The 22,841-nt window shown below is 47.1% G+C and overlaps 1 protein-coding gene across 5 annotated transcripts in view; it reads right to left on the bottom strand.

Moving 5' to 3' along the window:
- RNF213 (ring finger protein 213) overlaps positions 1-22,841 on the bottom strand; it is a 99,547-nt gene extending 76,706 nt beyond the window's left edge. For 3 of the 5 annotated variants that reach the window (XM_075119163.1, XM_048818842.2, XM_075119164.1), the window contains exons 1-2: positions 17,562-17,749; positions 3,982-4,175 (exon numbers count right to left, since the gene is read on the bottom strand). In XM_075119163.1, the coding sequence (XP_074975264.1) occupies positions 3,982-4,175; positions 17,562-17,688 (321 nt within the window). In that variant the 5' untranslated portion in view covers positions 17,689-17,749. Of the gene's footprint in view, positions 1-3,981; positions 4,176-17,561; positions 17,750-18,443; positions 18,592-22,005; positions 22,091-22,689 lie in introns of those variants that run through there. The other 2 variants (XM_075119165.1, XM_075119166.1) reach the window with 2 other exon arrangements.

Genomic DNA, 22,841 nt, shown 5'->3' with positions numbered 1-22,841 from the left:
AAGAGCTCTGTGTAGCTTGAAAGCTTGTCTCTCCCCCCAACAGAAATTGGTCCAATGACAGATATTGCCACATACCCTTTATGTCTCTAATGGAAATAAATGGCTCGAACAGACATACTGTCTCGCTGTATAATAAATGAGAAGGGTGCAGTTAGGACGACAAGACATTTAATGAATGGAGATATCAGGCTGTTCCTCTCATTAGATTGCAGTCTCTTTGGGGCAGGACTGTCTCTGTGCATGTACAGCGCCTAGCACAATGGGGTCCTGGTCTGTGACTAGGGCTCCAAGGTGCTATGGTTAATACACATGCAGTAATAAATAATACTGGTGTCCAGACCCCACCCCTCCTTTGCTTCTGGCAGGCCCTATTGTTCAGAGGCAGCTTGCAAAGATACTCAGCACTGGTGAGACCTCAGCTGGAGTAATGAGACCAGTTCTGAGCACCGCACTTTAAGAAAGATGTGGACAAACTGGAGAGAGTCCAGAGGAGAGCGAGAAAGGTGATAAAAGGCTTCGAAAACTTGAACTATGAGGAAAGAAAAAACTGGACACGTTTAGATTTGAGAAAAGACGACTGAGGGGAACCTGATAACAGTCTTCAAATATGTCAAAGGCTGTTATAAAGAAGATGATGATGATCAACTGTTATCCAGGTCGACTGATGGTAAGACAAGAATAGGCTTTTATCTGCAGCAAGGGTGACTTAGGTTAGATACAGGGAAACACTTTCCAACTAGAACAATAGTTACGCTCTGGAATAGGCCTCCAAGGGAGGCTGTGGAATCCCCATCCCTGGAGATTTTAAGAACAAGTTGGACAAACACCTGCCAGGAATGGTCTAGGTTTACTTGGTCCCTTCTCAGCACAAGGGACTGGACTAAATGACTTCTCAAAGTCCCGCCTAGTCCCACATTTCTATGATTCTACGGCAGCAGCCCTGCACAGGCACCATGCAAGCCATCAACAGCAACACTGTTCCATTCTTTCTCTATTTTGGGTGAAAAAGTAACCAGTGACCTCACCCACCCACCAACCCCAGGAGCCTTAATTCTAGTAAAGCTCACGCTTGTGAAAGAGGCCAGCCCAAAGAAGTCAATGAAGTCCTGTTTAAGCCATAGATTTAAATTGGACTTAGGCAGTACACGGGCCTTGTGCTAGACCTCTTGTTGCCTGGAATTTTTAGAAGTTAATATTATTATAGGCTCTGATCAGATCAATTGATCTGACCAGAAGATAATAAGGTTCTTGTCCCAAAATGAGGCTATACAGAATTAAATGGAGCGAGTTCAAAATCCTGTAAGGACCCTCAGAATATATGGCAAGCACACTCACACGGCGGGCAAAACACAGCCTTAGAGACTTTTATTAAAATGTGAAAAAGGTCCAAAAAGCTCCATATCACAGAACCAAAAGGTAATAATACAATCCTTGGGGTAGCATGCTTTTCGGAAGCTCCTAGATTAGTATACTCACACCCCGCTTTGGGGACCTGGTGGTAAGAAACAAAGAACCTGTCTCGTCTCTGCAATGTTGTGAAGGCCAAGACTATAACAGGGTTCAAAAAAGAACTCTATAAATTCATGGAGGATAGGTCCATCAATGGCTATTAGCCAGGATGGGCAGGGATGGTGTCCCTAGCTTGTGTTTGCCAGAAGCTGGGAATGGGCAACAGGGGATGGATCACTTGAGGATTCCCTGTTCTGTTCATTCCCTCTGGGGCACCTGGCACTGGCCACTGTCGGCTGACAGGATACTGGGCTAGATGGACCTTTGGTCTGACCCAGTGTGGCTGTTCTTATGCCAAATGGGTCTGACGGTCCAGGTTCCTCAATGCCCAAGATTGATGGTGAATAATAAAGCTGAAGGGTCAAATGATGAGTAGCTAAGTTAACAATTGACAGCTGAAAGACTCAAAGATAAAGGAAAAGGCTAAAATTCAAAAGAAGAGGAAGAAGTAACAGAATAATAATTCCACAGGGTGGTTTGCCCTTTATAGGGCCTGAGCACTATCATGAATATTCATGCTAATGCCCAACCTTCCATGCCCAAATCTAACTTCCTCAACCACACAATATTGGGATGCCCTTATTCTAACATATAGATCCTAACATATCTATACATATTAATGCCAATTATCTCATTCTCAGACCTGTTACTTCTTGCCTGAACTGGTTTATGGCTGTTTCTTCATGTTCCTGCGGTATTCCCTGTGGTCACCGTTTACCACGGAGTTCCAGCTCCTATTCTTAGGTAGACATGTCTAAGGGGTGACTCTTAGGCCATTTATCTATGCCAAAGGTCACCAAGCCTACTTCACCATACTTATGCTAACTTGCTGAAACTAATCGTACAGGACACAGACCTGTAGGTTCCTTGAGTTACAGCCAAACGTAACAGAGTAAACCAAACAAAATACAATAAAACAAATGAGCAAACCAGTAGATAATAGGCAGCATGTAATAAAGCAAACCAGCAGGCTAGCCCTATGGGCTACACTCTGCATTGGATACATTGCACCCTGCAAGTGTATTGCTCTCTGACCATCACAGAAAGCCCAGGTTTTAAGTGGGCAGCTCACAAGTCTCAGTGAAATTTGTTCAGCTGTTATCATCACATTCACTTATCTACATACAAAATCACAGTGCTGAAAGTTACAGATTTAATAACAACCACAAAAATGCAAACACACACCGCCCCCACCACAATAAAATCAGGTAAAGTACTATGCCAGGGGCAAAAATGCATAACTGTAGGTATTTCTGCCAAAGTCATGTTACAAAATAAGTTTCCTGTTCATCCCTCCACATGTATTCTGGTGTATGACATTTCATGCCTACTGTTGTGTAAGTATTGTTTGTTGTATAATAATTTTGGGCCAGTGTTTACCACATGAATCCCATTCAAAGAACTGGAGATAAGTTACCATAAAATGTTAATTAGAATTTGGGAAATCTAATTAGGATAGTAGCTTTAAAGTTTCTATGTTCATGAGAGATTTTATTAACTCACACAAAACTGGAAACAGAGAGGTTTTTTTTAAAATGTCTGAGGATCTGAGTTAGAATATTCTGGAACTTAACAAAGCATTATGAAGTCTCCATTATAAGAAAGACGCATCTTGGAACAATTTTCTTTTTTTAAGTCCTCTGCTATAAGTTGTAATACTTGGATTTCAAGTCCTCTTTTAACTCTGAGCATCTGTTTTCCCAAGCCTTTAAACTTTTCAGCAATATGAGAATCGGACATTGAAGGACTTGTCCGCGTGAGAAAGGTTTTGCTATCCAGAACCAGCATACCCTCCTAGTCCAGACGCAGCATAGACCAGCACAAGAATGCTACTACTGGCATAGCTTCTTACACTAGTTCCCCGAAGAAAGTAAGCTATACCGTCAACAGCATTTTTTGGCTGGCATAACCATGTCTACCCCAGGGCTTTTGTTGGTACACGCACAGCAGAAAGACAGACAGTTCATATCCCTAAGCAACAGTATTATACTGGCAAAGGTTTCTAGGGTAGACCCAGCCTAACGTAGCAGCACTGGCTGACAAACCCCCTAACAAGCAGATATTGACTTTGGACAGACAGATTTTTAATCCTGAAGCTTTTCTGTATCATTTATCGATTTATTATTGCCCGAAATATATTGTTAGGGGAAGCTGTATAATTCAGTATCTCAGCGACACACACTGAGACACCATTCGCTACAAAATTTATGATGTTAAAATATGTATCAGATTTCCTTTAAAAAAATTAGTGGTTCCAGACCAGCCGTTAGCGGTTCCAGACCATAAGCAAAAAGCATTAGTAATAGCTGCCTCATGATGTCAATAAGAGAGAAGGCAGAGGAGTGATTTGCTTGAATCATGCTACTTGGCACCCGGTGGCCTTACCCACTCCAATACTGCAGGGAAACATGAAGATGCCTCAAGGTCTCTGCACAGTACACAGTCCGCACCAGTGCATTCCGACATACTCACTTTCTTCTTTGAGACACCGCTTTGAGTCCCCAGGCTTTGTGATAGCAGCTCTCCTGGCTTTCCCTGTGTTTCTCTGGTCAGTGGTCGTCCATCAACAGCTGGCACTGTGAAGGTGCCCTCTACCTTCAGTTCTCTCCCACTCTCCACTTCCCCCTCAGGGACTGGAGCTGGCTTTACATCTCCACTTCCTACAACTGAGAAAAAGTTCTCTGTTAATTTTGCAGTCAGGAAACAAGGAGGAGACAAAATGTAATTCTCAACTGGAGTGGGGGAAAAGGAGGGAGAGAAATCACAAATGCTGATTAAATGCATTGACTGAGACATGAACATTGCTTCCACACCCCTTTCCGAAAAGAACACTAGAAATAACTTCAGAAGGGAGGAAAGGAGCAATGCTCAGCCCTAAACCAAGGTTAAGAGAGAAGGTCCAGTGAACATGACTAAACTGGAAGCCCCACTCTGAGACCACTTGCATCACACTACCAAAACCTTGCATATTGACAGGTTTCAGAGTAACAGCCGTGTTAGTCTGTATTCGCAAAGAGAAAAGGAGGACTTGTGGCACCTTGGAGACTAGCCAATTTATTTGAGCATGAGCTTTCGTGAGCTACAGCTCACTTCATCGGATGCATACCGTGGAAACTGCAGCAGACTTTATATACACACAGAGATCATAAAACAATACCTCCTCCCACCCCACTGTCCTGCTGGTAATAGCTTATCTAAAGTGATCATCAAGTTGGGCCATTTCCAGCACAAATCCAGGTTTTCTCACCGTCCACCCCCCCCACACACAAACTCACTCTCCTGCTGGTAATAGCCCATCCAAAGTGACAACTCTCTATACAATGTGCATGATAATCAAGATGGGCCATTTCCTGCACAAATCCAGGTTCTCTCACCCCCTCACCCCCCTCCAAAAAACACACACACAAACTCACTCTCCTGCTGGTAATAGCCCATCCAAAGTGACCACTCTCCCTACAATGTGCATGATAATCAAGGTGGGCCATTTCCAGCACAAATCCAGGTTTTCTCACCCCCCCCCACCCCCATACACACACAAACTCACTCTCCTGCTGGCAACAGCTCATCCAAACTGACCACTCTCCAAGTTTAACCAGAACGTCCGGGGGGGGGGGGGGGGGTAGGAAAAAACAAGGGGAAATAGGCTACCTTGCATAATGACTTAGCCACTCCCAGTCTCTATTTAAGCCTAAATTAATAGTATCCAATTTGCAAATGAATTCCAATTCAGCAGTTTCTCGCTGGAGTCTGGATTTGAAGTTTTTTTGTTTTAAGATAGCGACCTTCATGTCTGTGATTGCGTGACCAGACAGATTGAAGTGTTCTCCAACTGGTTTATGAATGTTATAATTCTCGACATCTGATTTGTGTCCATTTATTCTTTTATGTAGAGACTGTCCAGTTTGACCAATGTAAATGGCAGAGGGGCATTGCTGGCACATATCACATTGGTGGATGTGCAGGTGAACGAGCCTCTGATAGTGTGGCTGATGTTATTAGGCCCTGTGATGGTGTCCCCTGAATAGATATGTGGGCACAGTTGGCAATGGGCTTTGTTGCAAGGATAAGTTCCTGGGTTAGTGGTTCTGTTGTGTGGTATGTGGTTGTTGGTGAGTATTTGCTTCAGGTTGCGGGGCTGTCTGTAGGCAAGGACTGGCCTGTCTCCCAAGATTTGTGAGACAACAAAGCCTGTTGCCAACTGTGCCCACATATCTATTCAGGGGACACCATCACAGGGCCTAATAACATCAGCCACACTATCAGAGGCTCGTTCACCTGCACATCCACCAATGTGATATATGCCATCATGTGCCCCCTCCCCGGACGTTCTGGTTAAACTTGGATTTAAACTTGGAGAGTGGTCAGTTTGGATGAGCTATTGCCAGCAGAAGAGTGAGTTTGTGTGTGTATGGGGGTGGGGGGGTGAGAAAACCTGGATTTGTGCTGGAAATGGCCCACCTTGATTATCATGCACATTGTAGGGAGAGGTTTCAGAGGAACAGCCGTGTTAGTCTGTATTCGCAAAAAGAAAAGGAGTACTTGTGGCACCTTAGAGACTAACCAATTTATTTGAGCATGAGCTTTCGTGAGCTGATGAAGTGAGCTGTAGCTCACGAAAGCTCATGCTCAAATAAATTGGTTAGTCTCTAAGGTGCCACAAGTCCTCCTTTTCTCATTACCAAAACCGTACAAGCCGTTGAACTTATAATGCAAAAAAGGAGACTAGAGAGGGCTGGTCCTGAAAGTATATTTCAGCTCCCAGGCTGAAATCTCAAAGCATCCCTTCCTGTGTTCAGTGCAGAAATATGCCCTCCGCCTCTGTAAAAAGCATCAGAGTTACAGAGCTGGCTGCACCTTAAAGCTAATAGTTCCAGCATTGTCCCTTAATGACTCTTAAGTGTTGGCTGATAGGTGGCTATCTTTCTCCAGCCATTCTTCTCCTTCCTGCCAACATTTCAGAGAGCCCCCTATTGACTTAAAGGAATATATTCATACAGCAGACATCCCAATAACCAGGCCAGCATATAGTATCCGTAAATTTTCACAGGGCAGCTCCAAATCTGTTACAGGAGGCACAGGAAGGGAAAAAGATCCTTAAGAAAGTAAGAAAAACAGACGATGAAACATGACATCATAGCTGATTTGCAATCAAACCAATCTGTGTGTAGATGACAGGGTCAGATACATGGCACAAGAAAACTCTTCAGAGCTATCCTTTGCCCACACTTCCGCCCATACTGCCATCCCACCACGCAGATGCTGCCACAGCACGAGAGCTGCAGATTCTAGGGGAGGAACCGATTCTGGTAGCGGACAAGTAGTAAATCAACACTGTCACCTATCCTGCCAGATACTTGCTTATAGCAGCTGGGTTTCATAGTGCTTTTGTGCTCAGGGTATCATTAACTTGTGTATTTTTCACATTTTTTTACCTGCCTTTGCCAGCATGTCATTCCAATCATCTTTCAATTGCTCTCAACTCCTTCCTTTTTCCTCCAGGAATCCCCCCCCTTTTGGCTTCCCATACATGCCATGGCTTTATGCAGTATCATCTTGAGTGGTGCATTCACCATTGTATCACACATGTTACCAGTTTGCTCCTGCATAAGCCTCAGGGCAGAACTGTGCAGTGTGAAGTGAACAGGGCCGTGGTGTGCGCACGTGGGTATGAAAGGCAAAGCCAACAAAGCCCAGGAGCTTATCTATCCCCTCAGAGAACAGGAAGAATGTAAATAAATCACAAGAGCCAAAGCATAAAATCTCCTCTCCCTTCCCAAAAAAACAACAACAACAAGGAAACAAAATACAATGCAAAAAAAAAAAATCTAAAAAATAAAATGGTGGTTTTAAATAACAAATGTAATATAGAAAATGGCCTGCAAAGTAGGTGGGATAGAAATCACAGTTGTGCCCTTGTTCGCTTCTTTATGATGCGTGAAAGGGGCAGGAAAGGATTTGAGAAATAATTCCACTTGTGTTTTACATTACCAACTCAAGTCCCGTGACCCTGTCTAGGCTGAAAGTCTTGTTATGTAGGGCACATAGCTCTATAGTAGTGTAAGTATGAACTTAAATATAATAAATGTATTTGAGCATAAGCTTTCGTGAGCTACAGCTCACTTCATTGGATGCATCCGATGAAGTGAGCTGTAGCTCACGAAAGCTTATGCTCAAATAAATGTGTTAGTCTCTAAGGTGCCACAAGTACGCCTTTTCTTTTTGCAAATACAGACTAACACAGCTGCTACTCTGAAACCTTAAATCTAATGAATTTTTAATTACTTTATATTAACAAGTATCAGAGGGGTAGCCACATTAGTCTGTATCCACAAAAACAATGAGGAGTCCGGTGAAACCTTAAAGACTAACAGATCTCTTAAGGTGTCTTTTAGGTGCCACCAAATTCCTCGTTGATTTTATATTAACAGCATCTCAAAAGCAGCTTTGAAGCAGTTTTGTCTTTGGGCTTTGTTAGAGCAAGATGACCTTTCACTCAGTTCACCTAGTCAAACCAAGGTGATAGTTCTGTAATTTCTTACTGTGGGTTGTGAGGCCCTAAGGCCTGGCCTATGCTACAGAGTTAGGTTGATGTAAAGCAGTTTATGTTGACATAACTCTGTAAGCATCTGTCACGGAGTGTGGGGGAGTCCAGGCGCTGCACCCCTCTTCCTGGGATTCACTGAGACTCTCAGCCAGCCAGTAAAACAGAAGGTTTATTGGACAACAGGAACACAGTCCAAAACAGAGCTTGTGGGTACAACCAGGACCCCTCAGTCAAGTCCTTCTGGGGGAGCAGGGAGCTTAGACCCCAGCCCTGGGGTTCCCTGCATTCCTCCACCCAGCACCAAACTGAAAACTAAACCCCCCCAGCAGGGTCCCTTCTGCAGCCTCTGTTCACATTCCTGGGCAGAGGTGTCACTTCCCCCTCCCCCTCCTGGCTCAGGTGACAGGCTCTCAGGTCTCCCATCCCCAGGGCACATTCCCAGGTTAACACTCCCCCCTCCCTGCTGCATCACATCGTCACAGAATCTACACTAAAATGCAGTTCCCACCAATGTAACTGGCCCACTACACCGACTTAGTAACTCCACCGCTACAAGAGGCATAGCACCTAGGCTGTTGTAGTTAGGTTGATGCAGTGTCAGTGTAAACACCGTTTTGCTTACATCGACTGTTGCTGCCTTTCAGAAGATGCCCAACAATGCCCCACACTAACAGTTAAATCGGTGCAAGCGCTCCTGATGAGGACACATGCTACTGACACAAGGAGCACAGTGTGGACATGCAAAAGCAATTTAATTACTGAGGGACTGTAAGTAAACAAAGGTTTCAGAGTAACAGCCGTGTTAGTCTGTATTCGCAAAAAGAAAAGGAGTACTTGTGGCACCTTAGAGACTAATCAATTTATTTGAGCATGAGCTTTCGTGAACTACAGCTCACTTCATCAGATGCATACCGTGGCAACTGCAGCAGACTTTATATACACACAGAGAATATGAAACAATACCTCCTCCCACCCCACTGTCCTGCTGGTAATAGCTTATCTAAAGTGATCAACAGGTGGGCCATTTCCAGCACAAATCCAGGTTTTCTCACCCTCCACCCCCCCACACAAATTCACTCTCCTGCTGGTGCTAGCCCATCCAAAGTGACAACTCTTTACATAATCAAGTCGGGCTATTTTTTACCTGGATTTATGCAGGAAATAGCCCGACTTGATTATGTAAAGAGTTGTCACTTTGGATGGGCTAGCACCAGCAGGAGAGTGAATTTGTGTGGGGGGGTGGAGGGTGAGAAAACCTGGATTTGTGCTGGAAATGGCCCACCTGTTGATCACTTTAGATAGGCTATTACCAGCAGGACAGTGGGGTGGGAGGAGGTATTGTTTCATATTCTCTGTGTATATATAAAGTCTGCTGCAGTTTCCACGGTATGCATCTGATGAAGTGAGCTGTAGCTCACGAAAGCTCATGCTCAAATAAATTGGTTAGTCGCCAAGGTGCCACAAGTACTCCTTTTCTTTTTAAGTAAACAAAACTTAGGTTGACTTATTTTTATAGAGCAGACTTGCCCTAAGTGTCATTGCTGAAATGTGAGGTTTGAATGAGTAAGGAACACTGACAATTGTGTAGATCAAATGGCAATGGGCTATAAGTGAGGTCCAAGGAAGTGGCTAGGCCTTAAGGTCCAGAGACCCATCTGTAAATCCCTAACTATTAACCCAGATAAGGAGTTGTAACAGTTTTGATGGAGTCATCTCCTGTTGTTCCCCTGTTCTCGCCTTCTTGGGAGAAAAACATAGAATTGTGGCCTCAGACACATGCAGTGGAGAAACGACCGTTGGAGGGAAGGCCTCAAAAGTGAACCAAAGGTTAAGCTTGATCACGCTCTACCAGGATTGCACAATGCAGTTGGGGTGCAAAGCTGCAATACCCTGATTCACTTGCAAGATTTCAGGCAAGGGACAGAGGAGTGTTAGCAGCTCAAATTGCGACCTCAAAAAGTCCAGGTAAATGAGCAAGAAATGGACTCAATCTACTTTCTTATTGAATTATTGATTTTAATTTATGCTGTTAATTCCTTGATTAATTCATCTGATCACCACTGTAACTTCAATTTAATTATTGCATTGTTTAGTGTTGTAGGGAAGTTAGCTTTACATTTGCCTGTTTGTTTTCTCATTACAATTCATAAAACACACACTGAATTGGTTTTGTCTCCTCAAATTTGTGCTGGAAATGGCCCACCTGATGATCACTTTAGATAAGCTATTACGAGCAGGACAGTGGGGTGGGAGGAGGTATTGTTTCATATTCTCTGTGTATATATAAAGTCTGCTGCAGTTTCCACGGTATGCATCCGATGAAGTGAGCTGTAGCTTACGAAAGCTCATGCTCAAATAAATTGGTTAGTCTCTAAGGTGCCACAAGTCCTCCTTTTCTTTTTGCGAATACAGACTAACACGGCTGTTACTCTGAAACCTGTCAAATTGTCATGACATCTAAACAACCTTAAAGCAGAAAGATTTGAATGAAAACACCGATAAGCCATTTGACTCAGGCCTGAATTAAACCCCATTACCATTTTACCCTATTGATGATAACCAGACAACTAGCGCACAGGTGAGATACGTTTGCTACAGACTGAAAGCTGAGCAGCTGAGAGAGAAGGGATTTTCAATTAGACAGCTCACAATAGTGTGTGTTTTATTAGCACCTATTTAACTTCAGTGATTATTTAACATTTGGAAAAGGAAGCTGCTTAAAGATTCAGCACCTGCCGCCCGTTCAGTTTAAGGCATTAGAGCTCTTTGCATACTCCTGCCAAACCAATGAAGAGCAGCCTTGACACTCCAAACATTTCTAAAGTAAAAAGCAATCAGGAAATTTCAGAAACAAAAACAAAAGAACATAAGAATAGCCATATTGGGTCAGACCAAAGGTCCATCTAGCCCACTATCCTGTCTTCCAACAGTGGCCAGTGCCAGGTGCCCCAGAGGGAATGAACAGAACAGGGAATCATCAAGTGATCCATCCCCTGTTGCCCAATCCCTGCTTCTGGCAAAACACCTCAAACGAACGTTTCAGGCCTCCTTTATCCATCGTAACAAAGCAGGAAACAGAAAAAAAAAATTAAAAAAATCCTTTTTTTGCACAGTGCCCAACACAATACACATCGAAGGAAGCTACTGCAAGAAACAGTAACAACAATAATAATGACATCTATAAGGTAGAGCAGGGTCGGCAACCTGCGGCACATGTACCGATTTTTACTGGCACGCTGCTGCCAGCCGGGGTCCCGGCGGCTGCCTGCTGCTGGCCTGGGTGAACGGAACCCCAGGCCAGCAGCAGGTTGAGCGGGGCCGGCAACTGGGACCCTGGCTGGCAGGAGTCAAAGGATGGAACCCCAGACTGGCGGCGGGCTGAGCGGCTCAGCCTGCCGCCGGTCTGGGGTTCTGTCCCCCAGTGTAGTGTATGAAATGTCTCCCCGCAGGAATGTGCTAATTACAGTGTACTACTTACGGCTGCCAGTCCTGGTGCTCCGCAAGAAGCACATTCCTACGGGGAGAAATTTAATACACACCTGGGTAGGGAAGGCTGTGCCTCCCCACACAGGCCGCTCCCTTTCGGCCCTGTCAAGGTTCCTCCCCCACTCTGAACTCTAGGGTACAGATGTGGGGACCTGCATGAAAAACCTCCTAAGCTTATCTTTACCAGCTTAGGTCAAAACTTCCCCAAGGTACAAAATATTCCACCCGTTGTCCTTGGACTGGCCGCTACCACCACCAAACTAATACTGGTTACTGGGGAAGAGCTGTTTGGACGCGTCCTTCCCCCCAAAATACTTCCCAAAACCTTGCACCCCACTTCCTGGACAAGGTTTGGTAAAAAGCCTCACCAATTTGCATAGGTGACTACAGACCCAGCCCCTTGGATCTTAAGAACAATGAACAATCCTCCCAACACTTGCACCCCCCCTTTCCTGGGAAATGTTGGATAAAAAGCCTCACCAATTTGCATAGGTGACCACAGACCCAAATCCTGGGATCTGAGAACAATGAAAAAGCATTCAGTTTTTTACAAGAAGACTTTTAATAAAAAATAGAAGTAAACAGAAATAAAGAAATCCCCCCTGTAAAATCTGGATGGTAGATATCTTACAGGGTAATTAGATTCAAAAACATAGAGAACCCCTCTAGGCAAAACCTTAAGTTACAAAAAAGATACACAGACAGAAATAGTTATTCTATTCAGCACAATTCTTTTCTCAGCCATTTAAAGAAATCATAATCTAACACATACCTAGCTAGATTACTTACTAAAAGTTCTAAGATTCCATTCCTGGTCTATCCCTGGCAAAGACCCAGCATACAGACAAACACAGACCCTTTGTTTCTCTCCCTCCTCCCAGCTTTTGAAAATATCTTGTCTCCTCATTGGTCATTTTGGTCAGGTGCCAGCGAGGTTACCTTTAGCTTCTTAACCCTTTACAGGTGAGAGGAGCTTTCCCCTGGCCAGGAGGGATTTCAAAGGGGTTTACCCTTCCCTTTATATTTATGACAGGCCCCCTCCCACTTCCCACCCTCTGACTGCCCCCCTCATAACTCCTGACCCATCCAACCCCACAACTCCTTGTCCCCTAACCACCCCCTCCTGGGACCCCCCACCCCCTGACTGCCCTCCTCAGAACCCCCAACCCATCCAACTCCCCCTGCTCCTTGTCTCCTGACCACCCCCTCCTGGGACCCCCGACCCCATCTGCCCCCCCCGGGACCCCATCCCCCTATCCAAGCCCCCCTGTCCCCTGACTGCCCCGACCCCTATCCACACCCCCAACCCCTGACAGGCCCCCCCGGGATTCCCACTCCTATCCAACCCCACCCGGGTTCCCCACGCCTATCCAACCCCCCGTCCCTCATCTCCTTACCATGCCACTCAGAGCACCAGGACTGGCAGCTGTAAGCAGTACACTGTAAGTAGCACATTCCTATAGGGAGCAATTTTATACACTACACCTGGCCCCGCTCAGCCCACTGATGGTCTGGAGTTCTCAAAATATGTTCTCTCACCCCTTATCAAAAATTACACTACAATTAGCTTAAAAACTTTGTGTATTACAGTAATAGTTAAATGTATAATGTTAATAAATACATAGGTTTGATGAAATAAAGTAGTTGTACTTATATGCCTATGCTTAATTTGTGTTTTCGATGATTTACCTTCTAAAAAAATCTTGCATGTCTTGCACCCCCAGGAAGGGTGGCTCGCACCCCCAGGTTAAGAACCACTGCACTAAACTATTAAGAGCTGCATTTTAATTTAATTTTAAATGAAGCTTCTTAAATATTTTAAAATCCTTGTTTACTTTACATATGACAATAGTTTACTTATATAATATATAGACTCATAGAGAGAGATCTTCTAAAACTGTTAAAATGTATTATTGGCATGTGAAACCTTAAATTAAACTTAAATTATTAATTTAAATTAAATTAATAAAATTATTAAATAATAAATAAATAATAAATAAATAATAAATAAATAAATTAATAAAAAATAAATTAAATTAAACTTAAATTAAACCACTAAACTTTCTAAACTACTACATGCTACAAGGGGCCACAGCAATGGTTCCCTCAACCCACCTAGCAATATTGTTAACCTGTCCAACTATACTCTCAGCCCAGCAGAAGCAGCTGTTCTATCTCGGGGCCTCTCCTTCTGCCCCTCCACCCCCACGAACATGATACAGTTCTGTGGTGACCTAGAATCCTATTTTCGATGTCTCCGTCTCAAGGAATATTTCCAAAATACCTCTGAACAACATACTAATCCACAGAGGTCTCCCTGCCAACACTACAGAAAGAGGGATTCTAGATGGACTCCTCCTGAAGGTCGAAACAGCAGACTGGACTTCTACATAGAGTGCTTCCGCCGACGTGCACGGGCTGAAATTGTGGAAAAGCAGCATCACTTGCCCCATAACCTCAGCCATGCGGAACGCAATGCCATCCACAGCCTCAGAAACAACTCTGACATCATAATCAAAAAGGCTGACAAAGGAGGTGCTGTTGTCATCATGAATAGGTCGGAATATGAACAAGAGGCTGCTCGGCAGCTCTCCAACACGAGTTTCTACAAGCCATTACCCTATGATCCCACTGAGAGTTACCAAAAGCAACTACAGCATTTGCTCAAGAAACTTCCTGAAAAAGCACAAGATCAAATCCGCACAGACACACCCCTGGAACCCCGACCTGGGATATTCTATCTACTACCCAAGATCCATAAACCTGGAAATCCTGGGCGCCCCATCATCTCAGGCATTGGCACCCTGACAGCAGGATTGTCTGGCTATGTAGACTCCCTCCTCAGGCCCTACGCTACCAGCACGCCCAGCTACCTTCCAGACACCACTGACTTCCTGAGGAAACTTCAATCCATCGGTGATCTTCCTGATAACACCATCCTGGCTACTATGGATGTAGAAGCCCTCTACACCAACATTCCACACAAAGATGGACTACAAGCCGTCAAGAACACTATCCCCGATAATGTCACGGCTAACCTGGTGGCTGAACTTTGTGACTTTGTCCTTACCCATAACTATTTCACATTTGGGGACAATGTATACCTTCAGATCAGCGGCACTGCTATGGGTACCCGCATGGCCCCACAGTATGCCAACATTTTTATGGCTGATTTAGAACAACGCTTCCTCAGCTCTCGTCCCCTAAAGCCCCTACTCTACTTGCGCTATATTGATGACATCTTCATCATCTGGACCCATGGAAAAGAAGCCCTTGAGGAATTCCACCATGATTTCAACAATTTCCATCCCACCACCAACCTCAGCCTGGTCCAGTCCACACGAGATCCACTTCCTGGACACTACAGTGCTAATAAACAATGGCCACATAAACACCACCCTATACCGGAAACCTACTGACCGCTATTCCTACCTGCATGCCTCCAGCTTTCACCCTGACCACACCACACGATCCATCGTCTACAGCCAAGCTCTGCGATACAACCGCATTTGCTCCAACCCCTCAGACAGAGACAAACACCTACAAGATCTCTGTCAAGCTTTCTTACAACTACAATACCCACCTGCAGAAGTAAAGAAACAGATTGATAGAGCCAGAAGAGTTCCCAGAAGTTACCTACTACAGGACAGGCCTAACAAAGAAAATAACAGAACGCCACTAGCCGTCACCTTCAGCCCCCAACTAAAACCCCTCCAACGCATTATTAAGGATCTACAACCTATCCTAAAGGATGACCCAACACTCTCACAAGTCTTGGGAGACAGGCCAGTCCTTGCCTACAGACAGCCCCGCAATCTGAAGCAAATACTCACCAACAACCACATACCACACAACAGAACCACTAACCCAGGAACTTATCCTTGCAACAAAGCCCGTTGCCAATTGTGCCCACATATCTATTCAGGGGACACCATCACAGGGCCTAATAACATCAGCCACACTATCAGAGGCTCGTTCACCTGCACATCCACCAATGTGATATATGCCATCATGTGCCAGCAATGCCCCTCTGCCATGTACATTGGTCAAACTGGACAGTCTCTACGTAAAAGAATAAATGGACACAAATCAGATGTCAAGAATTATAACATTCATAAACCACTCGGAGAACACTTCAATCTCTCTGGTCACGCAATCACAGACATGAAGGTCGCTATCTTAAAACAAAAAAACTTCAAATCCAGACTCCAGCGAGAAACTGCTGAATTGGAATTCATTTGCAAATTGGATACTATTAATTTAGGCTTAAATAGAGACTGGGAGTGGCTAAGTCATTATGCAAGGTAGCCTGTTTCCTCTTGTTTTTTCCTACCCCCCCCCCCAGATGTTCTGGTTTAACTTGGATTTAAACTTGGAGAGTGGTCAGTTTAGATGAGCTATTACCAGCAGGAGAGTGAGTTTGTGTGTGTATGGGGGTGGGGGGGATGTGAGAAAACCTGGATTTGTGCAGGAAATAGCCCGACTTGACTATGTAAAGAGTTGTCACTTTGGATGGGCTAGCACCAGCAGGAGAGTGAATTTGTGTGGGGGGGTGGAGGGTGAGAAAACCTGGATTTGTGCTGGAAATGGCCCACCTGTTGATCACTTTAGATAAGCTATTACCAGCAGGACAGTGGGGTGGGAGGAGGTATTGTTTCATATTCTCTGTGTGTATATAAAGTCTGCTGCAGTTTCCACGGTAAACATCTGATGAAGTGAGCTGTAGCTCACGAAAGCTCATGCTCAAATAAATTGCTTAGTCTCTAAGGTGCCACAAGTACTCCTTTTCTTTTTTCTTAAATTAGAGTTGTCAAGGTTCTTTCCCCACTCTGAACTCTAGGGTACAGATGGGGGGGCCTGCACGAAAACCCCCTAAACTTATTTTTACCAGCTTAGGTTAAAACTTCCCCAAGGTACAAACTATTTTACCTTTTGCCCTTGGACTTTATTGCTACCATCACCAAGCGTCTCAAAGATATATAACCAGGAAAGAGCTCGCTTGGAAACGTCTTTCCCCCCAAAATCCTCCCCAAACCCTACACCTCCTTTCCTGGGGAAGGCTTGATAAAAATCCTAACCAATTTGTATAGGTGAACACAGACCCAAACCCTTGGATCTTAAGACAATGAAAAAGCAATCAGGTTCTTACAAGAAGAATTTTAATTGAAGAAAAAAAAGTAAAAGAATCACCTCTGTAAAATCAGGATGGTAAATATCTTACAGGGTAATTAGATTCAAAACATAGAGTATCCCCTAGGCAAAACCTTAAGTTACAAAAAGACACAAAAACAGGACTATACATTCCATTCAGCACAGCTATTTTATCAGCCATTTAAACAAAACAGAATCTAACGCATCTCTAGCTAGAAGAAAAGGAGTACTTGTGGCACCTTAGCTAGATTACTTACTTACTAAGTTCTAAGACTCCATTCCTGTTCTGTTCCTGGCAAAAGCATCACACAGAGAGAGCCTTTGTTCCCCCCCCTACAGCTTTGAAAGTATCTTGTCTCCTCATTGGTCATTTTGGTCAGGTGCCAGCGAGGTTATCCTAGCTTCTTAACCCTTTACAGGTGAAAGGGTTTTTCCTCTGGCCAGAAGGGATTTAAAGGTGTTTACCCTTCCCTTTATATTTATGACAAGAGTGAATAAATGAAGACTCGGCACACCTCTTCTGAGCTAGAGACAGGGCAGGCAACTTGATTCTCACCCTGCCCATTGTCAGATGGGGGATTCCCAGGGTTGGGGAACAGGGTCCCACACACCCCTGCACAGACTCCAACCCTCTCTCCATGAGACCAGAGGTAACCCTTGGAACAAGTTCCATGTTTTACAATAGCACAACGCTTTTATCCAACCCAGCAAAGCGAGGAGCAGGTCCAGGTCAGGATCTCTAGCAAGGGTTACACCAACTCCCTTGCCCTGATACAGCACGCAGCTCGCCCCTACCCCCACACCTAGCCAGACATGCACAAACTCTCTGCCTTGTGTCCATGCAACCGCACCACCCTTAGGTCAGTCCAACCTGTCCGTGCCCTCTGCTGCTTGCTGCTTGGTATCAGCTGGCCTGGAAGCTCCAGCCTGTGCATCCCTAACAGTCTCCTTTTGTCTCTCCTCCAAGCAGCTCCTAGTTCAGCTCTGCCTGCCTCCATCTGGGTGTCTCTCTGCCTTGGCTCAGCACTGCTACTTTTCCCGCTGCTCTTTCTTTGTTCTCTCTACAAGTCTTCCCAGTTCCTGGGCTTGTCTGTTCCTGCCCCCCCCTTCCCCCGGCCCTCCTCCACCTGCTCATTGGCTCAAACCCTCCCATGTGGTCCATAGTTATGTCTGTGTCCTTGTTCTGGAGTGGCACTCAACCCCCAGCCAGTCTGGTTTGTGCAGCAATTGCGGGGAGGGGGGTCACCTCAGGTACCTCCCCCATGCTCTGCTCTTCCACAGCCATGGGAACAGATTTGGGTGCCTCCCCCGACCTCCTCACTCTGTTCGTCTCTTGCTTTGGGGCCAGGACCAGGGTCAGGTTCTTCCAGCAGGGATCTCCCACCCATGTGAGCCACCCCACCAGTGGGACGGGAGCCCAGTGACTCCTTCCAGACCTGCCTCCTGGCTACTAGGAGGTCCTCACCCCTCCTTTTTTGGGCTCAAAGTGGCAAGGCCTGAGCATGTTCCAGTGGACCCCACCTTCTCCGATCTATCTGTCAACTCTGCTCAGATCTGGTATACCAACCATATGGGGTATGGGATCCCACAGGCAATGTCTGATTCGGGGACCCACGCTGCATCTAGTTTAGAACACCTCTGCTGCTGAAGTACTATTTGCATGTCATCATGTGTACATGTCACATAACTTCGCCTCTTTGCAATATCCTACAGTCAACCAAGCAGTAAACCCAAGTTACCCCCATCCTCCTACCTTTTTCCATACTCTGTGTGCTGATGTGGGGGACCAGCCTGAACCCACAGCTGCTGCAGAAGTTGGGAGAAGCATCTTGAGAAATGTAGTCACATTTAGGGCACTTCATACCTGCACCCTGCCACCTCAGGAAAAAGTTTTATGCCGCCTGTTTCAAAGCAGGAAGAGAGACACACACAAATGGTTAAGAGAGACAGCAAAACATTGATTCATTATTAGTGACCCTGGGCCCTTGCTAAATTTCACCCTCAGGACACTAAGAAAATGTGAAAGCTACAGAGGTCAGATAGGCAATGTTTCAAGGCCTCACAAACCATTTACTTGGGCATAAAATGAAACAATCTCTCTGCTTCCCACACCTCACAAGCAACAGAGACTTCAGTTGTTAAGTTCATTTATTTAAAAAAGCAAGTGCAAATATTTCAAGCAAAATAAATTAATGAAAACCATTTTAAGAGCCTAAATCATTCACAGTATGCGTGCATACAGACTTAACAAAAATACAGATTTGTAAAACGTAACCCACTATTTCCTTTCCTTTGTGTGCATGCGGTAACAGGATAATTGTACATAAAATAAACAAACGGCAAAACACACACAGCTTCCTCCCCACCACCACCTCTTTTCCCCTTAACTTCGCTTATTTGCCTTTGGTGACATTTGCTGTAGAGTCAGTTTTGCCGGTTTGCATTATTTTTGCAAAACAGCAACATGGGAGAGAAAAATGTTTTAAAAGCTAGGGAATGCAATTATAAAGCCACAAAAACTGATAGGGAACTCTGGACTGAAGTTAATTTTTATACTTTTTTTTTTCTTTTAAAGAAAAAAAAATCATAAGAAACCACACTGATGGAGTCACTTTTTTGAGGAGCTGTAGGTCCCACCAATACTGAGCTTTGAACCTGGTATACCCTCTTTCTGGAGGATCACCGTTAAAGAAGGCTCTGACTAAAAAGGGGATAAGGAAGTATCCAAACTGCACAGTGGCTTACTGTCTTTGTCAGTTGCCTCTTGCCTTGAGTAAAAGCCAGATTTTCAAAGCGCCTCAGCACCCAGCATCTCCACTTATTTGGGTGCCTAAAGGAGAGCTGAATTCTTAAATTGAAAATCCAGCCCTAAATTCTTTGGAGCTGGGACTGGCTTGTTGGTGTGTGTGTGTGTGTGTGTGTGTGGAGCTGGGACTGGCTTGTTGGTGTGTGTGTGTGTGTGTGTGTGTGTGGAGCTGGGACTGGCTTGTTGGTGTGTGTGTGTGTGTGTGTGTGTGTGTGTGGAGCTGGGACTGGCTTGTTGGGGTGTGTGTGTGTGTGTGTGTGTGTGTGTGTGTGGAGCTGGGACTGGCTTGTTGGTGTGTGTGTGTGTGTGTGGAGCTGGGACTGGCTTGTTGTTGTGTTGTGGTGTGTGTGTGTGTGTGGAGCTGGGACTGGCTTGTTGTGTTGTGGTGTGTGTGTGTGTGTGTGTGTGTGGAGCTGGGACTGGCTTGTTGTTGTGTTGTGGTGTGTGTGTGTGTGTGTGTGTGTGGAGCTGGGACTGGCTTGTTGTGTTGTGGTGTGTGTGTGTGTGTGTGTGTGGAGCTGGGACTGGCTTGTTGTTGTGTTGTGGTGTGTGTGTGTGTGTGGAGCTGGGACTGGCTTGTTGTTGTGTTGTGGTGTGTGTGTGTGTGTGTGGAGCTGGGACTGGCTTGTTGTTGTGTTGTGGTGTGTGTGTGTGTGTGTGTGTGGAGCTGGGACTGGCTTGTTGTTGTGTTGTGTTGTTTGTGTGTGTGAATCATAGAATCATAGAATATCAGGGTTGGAAGGGACCTCAGGAGGTCATCTAGTCCAACCCCCTGCTCAAAGCAGGACCAATTCCCAGTTAAATCATCCCAGCCAGGGCTTTGTCAAGCCTGACCTTAAAAACCTCTAAGGAAGGAGATTCTACCACCTCCCTAGGTAACGCATTCCAGTGTTTCACCACCCTCATAGTGAAAAAGTTTTTCCTAATATCCAATCTAAACCTCCCCCACTGTAACTTGAGACCATTACTCCTCGTTCTGTCATCTGCTACCATTGAGAACAGTCTAGAGCCATCCTCTTTGGAACCCCCTTTCAGGTAGTTGAAAGCAGCTATCAAATCCCCCCTCATTCTTCTCTTCTGCAGGCTAAACAATCCCAGCTCCCTCAGCCTCTCCTCATAACTCATATGTTCCAGACCCCTAATCATTTTTGTTGCCCTTCGCTGGACTCTCTCCAATTTATCCACATCCTTCTTGAAGTGTGGGGCCCAAAACTGGACACAGTACTCCAGATGAGGCCTCACCAATGTCGAATAGAGGGGAACGATCACGTCCCTCGATCTGCTCGCTATGCCCCTACTTATACATCCCAAAATGCCATTGGCCTTCTTGGCAACAAGGGCACACTGCTGACTCATATCCAGCTTCTCGTCCACTGTCACCCCTAGGTCCTTTTCCGCAGAACTGCTGCCTAGCCATTCGGCCCCTAGTCTGTAGCTGTGCATTGGGTTCTTCCGTCCTAAGTGCAGGACCCTGCACTTATCCTTATTGAACCTCATCAGATTTCTTTTGGCCCAATCCTCCAATTTGTCTAGGTCCCTCTGTATCCTATCCCTGCCCTCCAGCGTATCTACCACTCCTCCCAGTTTAGTATCATCCGCAAATTTGTGTGTGTGTGTGTGTGTGTGGAGCTGGGACTGGCTTGTTGTTGTGTTGTGTTGTGTTGTGTGTGTGTGTGTGTGGAGCTGGGACTGGCTTGTTGTGTTGGTGTGTGTGTGTGTGTGTGTGTGTGTGGAGCTGGGACTGGCTTGTTGTTGTGTTGTGTGTGTGTGTGTGTGGAGCTGGGACTGGCTTGTTGTGTTGTGTGTGTGTGTGTGTGTGTGTGTGTGTGTGTGGAGCTGGGACTGGCTTGTTGTTGTGTTGTGTTGTGTGTGTGTGTGTGTGTGGAGCTGGGACTGGCTTGTTGTGTTGGTGTGTGTGTGTGTGTGTGTGTGTGTGGAGCTGGGACTGGCTTGTTGTTGTGTTGTTGTGTTGTGTTGTGTGTGTGTGTGTGTGGAGCTGGGACTGGCTTGTTGTTGTGTTGTTGTGTTGTGTGTGTGTGTGTGTGTGTGTGTGTGTGTACCGCACCCAGCGCCATGGCACTGGGGCTTCAGGCACATCGCTGCGCCGCAAATAAGGAAGCGGCGGAGGCAGGAGAACCACAAGCTTGGCCCCGCTCTGGCCAAGGGAACTGGGCACCAGGCATGGAGGGGGCACGGCTGCACCTGGGAGGCCCCGAGGCGGCGGGCGGGACCCCAGGGCGGGGGCGGGACCCCAGGGCAGGGGCACGCTGGACCGGGGAGGGACGCACGCAGGGGAAGGGCCCGGCCGTGGCACCTGCCCCAGGCCAGGCGGACTTACCAAGGGCCCCCCCAGCCCAGACTCCCCCAGCCCAGGGCAGCAGGGTGGCCCCGCCGCTGCCAGCGCCTCTCTGGGGCAGGGGAGGGCCCCAGCCAGCCCTGCAGAGGGGAGGGAGCCCCCCCTCAGCCCCCCCATGAGATGCGCCGCCCCCACCCCTCACGAGCCCCGTACCTGCAGCCTCTCCTGCCTGAGGGGGTGGGGAGGGCCGGCAGGGGGCGGGGCCGGCATGCAGATCGGCCGGCAGCCCCTCCCGCGCCCGCCGGGCGCATAAAGAGAAGCTTCCCCGGGCGCCCATGCTAATGAGCTCAGCCGCTCGGCCAATGGCAAGGCAGGGAACGCTCGCCGTATGCAAATTGCGCCCCCCGGGAAAGCGCGAGGCGGAAGGACCCGCTTCCTGACTACAAGTCCCAGGGTGCATCGGGCTGGGATTTACCGCGGCTGCCCCCCACCGCCTGCCCCGGGGGGCGGCGAAGGGGCAACGGCGGAGCCTGCCCGCGCCGCGCCCCACCCCCCTGCCCCTGCCCGCGGGAAAGCGGCGGCCAGCCACGCCCCCGCGAGGCGCATCACCCAGCCCCGCCCGCCGGGCAGGGGACCCCCGGGGTGCGCACAGCGCCCCCCCCCAGCCGGGCCCGTCCCGCCCCGCCCGTGCAGGGGGCGCGGGGATCCCCCCCCAGCCAGGCCCCTAGCGGGGTAGGCGGGTCCGAGCCCTCTGCAAAGCCCCGAGCCAGCGAGAGCCCCCCACGAGCTCCCGCGGCGGGCACCGGGGCGTCGGGCTCCTGCACCCCCGCGCTGAGCTCGGCCGCCGAGCCCGGGCCGAGCTCCCCGGGGGCCGAGCCCCGCGCTGGGGCCGCTGACCTGAGCTCCGCGCCGGCTGCCGCTGCCCGGGGCACCCGGCAAAGTTTCTGTTTCTGCGAGTGCGCGTCGCCGGAGAGCCCCGAGTTTCGCTTTCCGAACGTCAGCGCGGGGCAGCCCCGGCCCGGCCCGGCCCGAGCGGCTCGGACCCGCTC

Source organism: Caretta caretta, chromosome 14 (assembly GCF_965140235.1).
Source record: "Caretta caretta isolate rCarCar2 chromosome 14, rCarCar1.hap1, whole genome shotgun sequence".
Taxonomy (NCBI): domain Eukaryota; kingdom Metazoa; phylum Chordata; order Testudines; family Cheloniidae; genus Caretta; species Caretta caretta.
The sequence above is the reverse complement of the archived record's forward strand: the minus strand, read 5'-3'. Positions and strand labels throughout refer to the sequence as shown.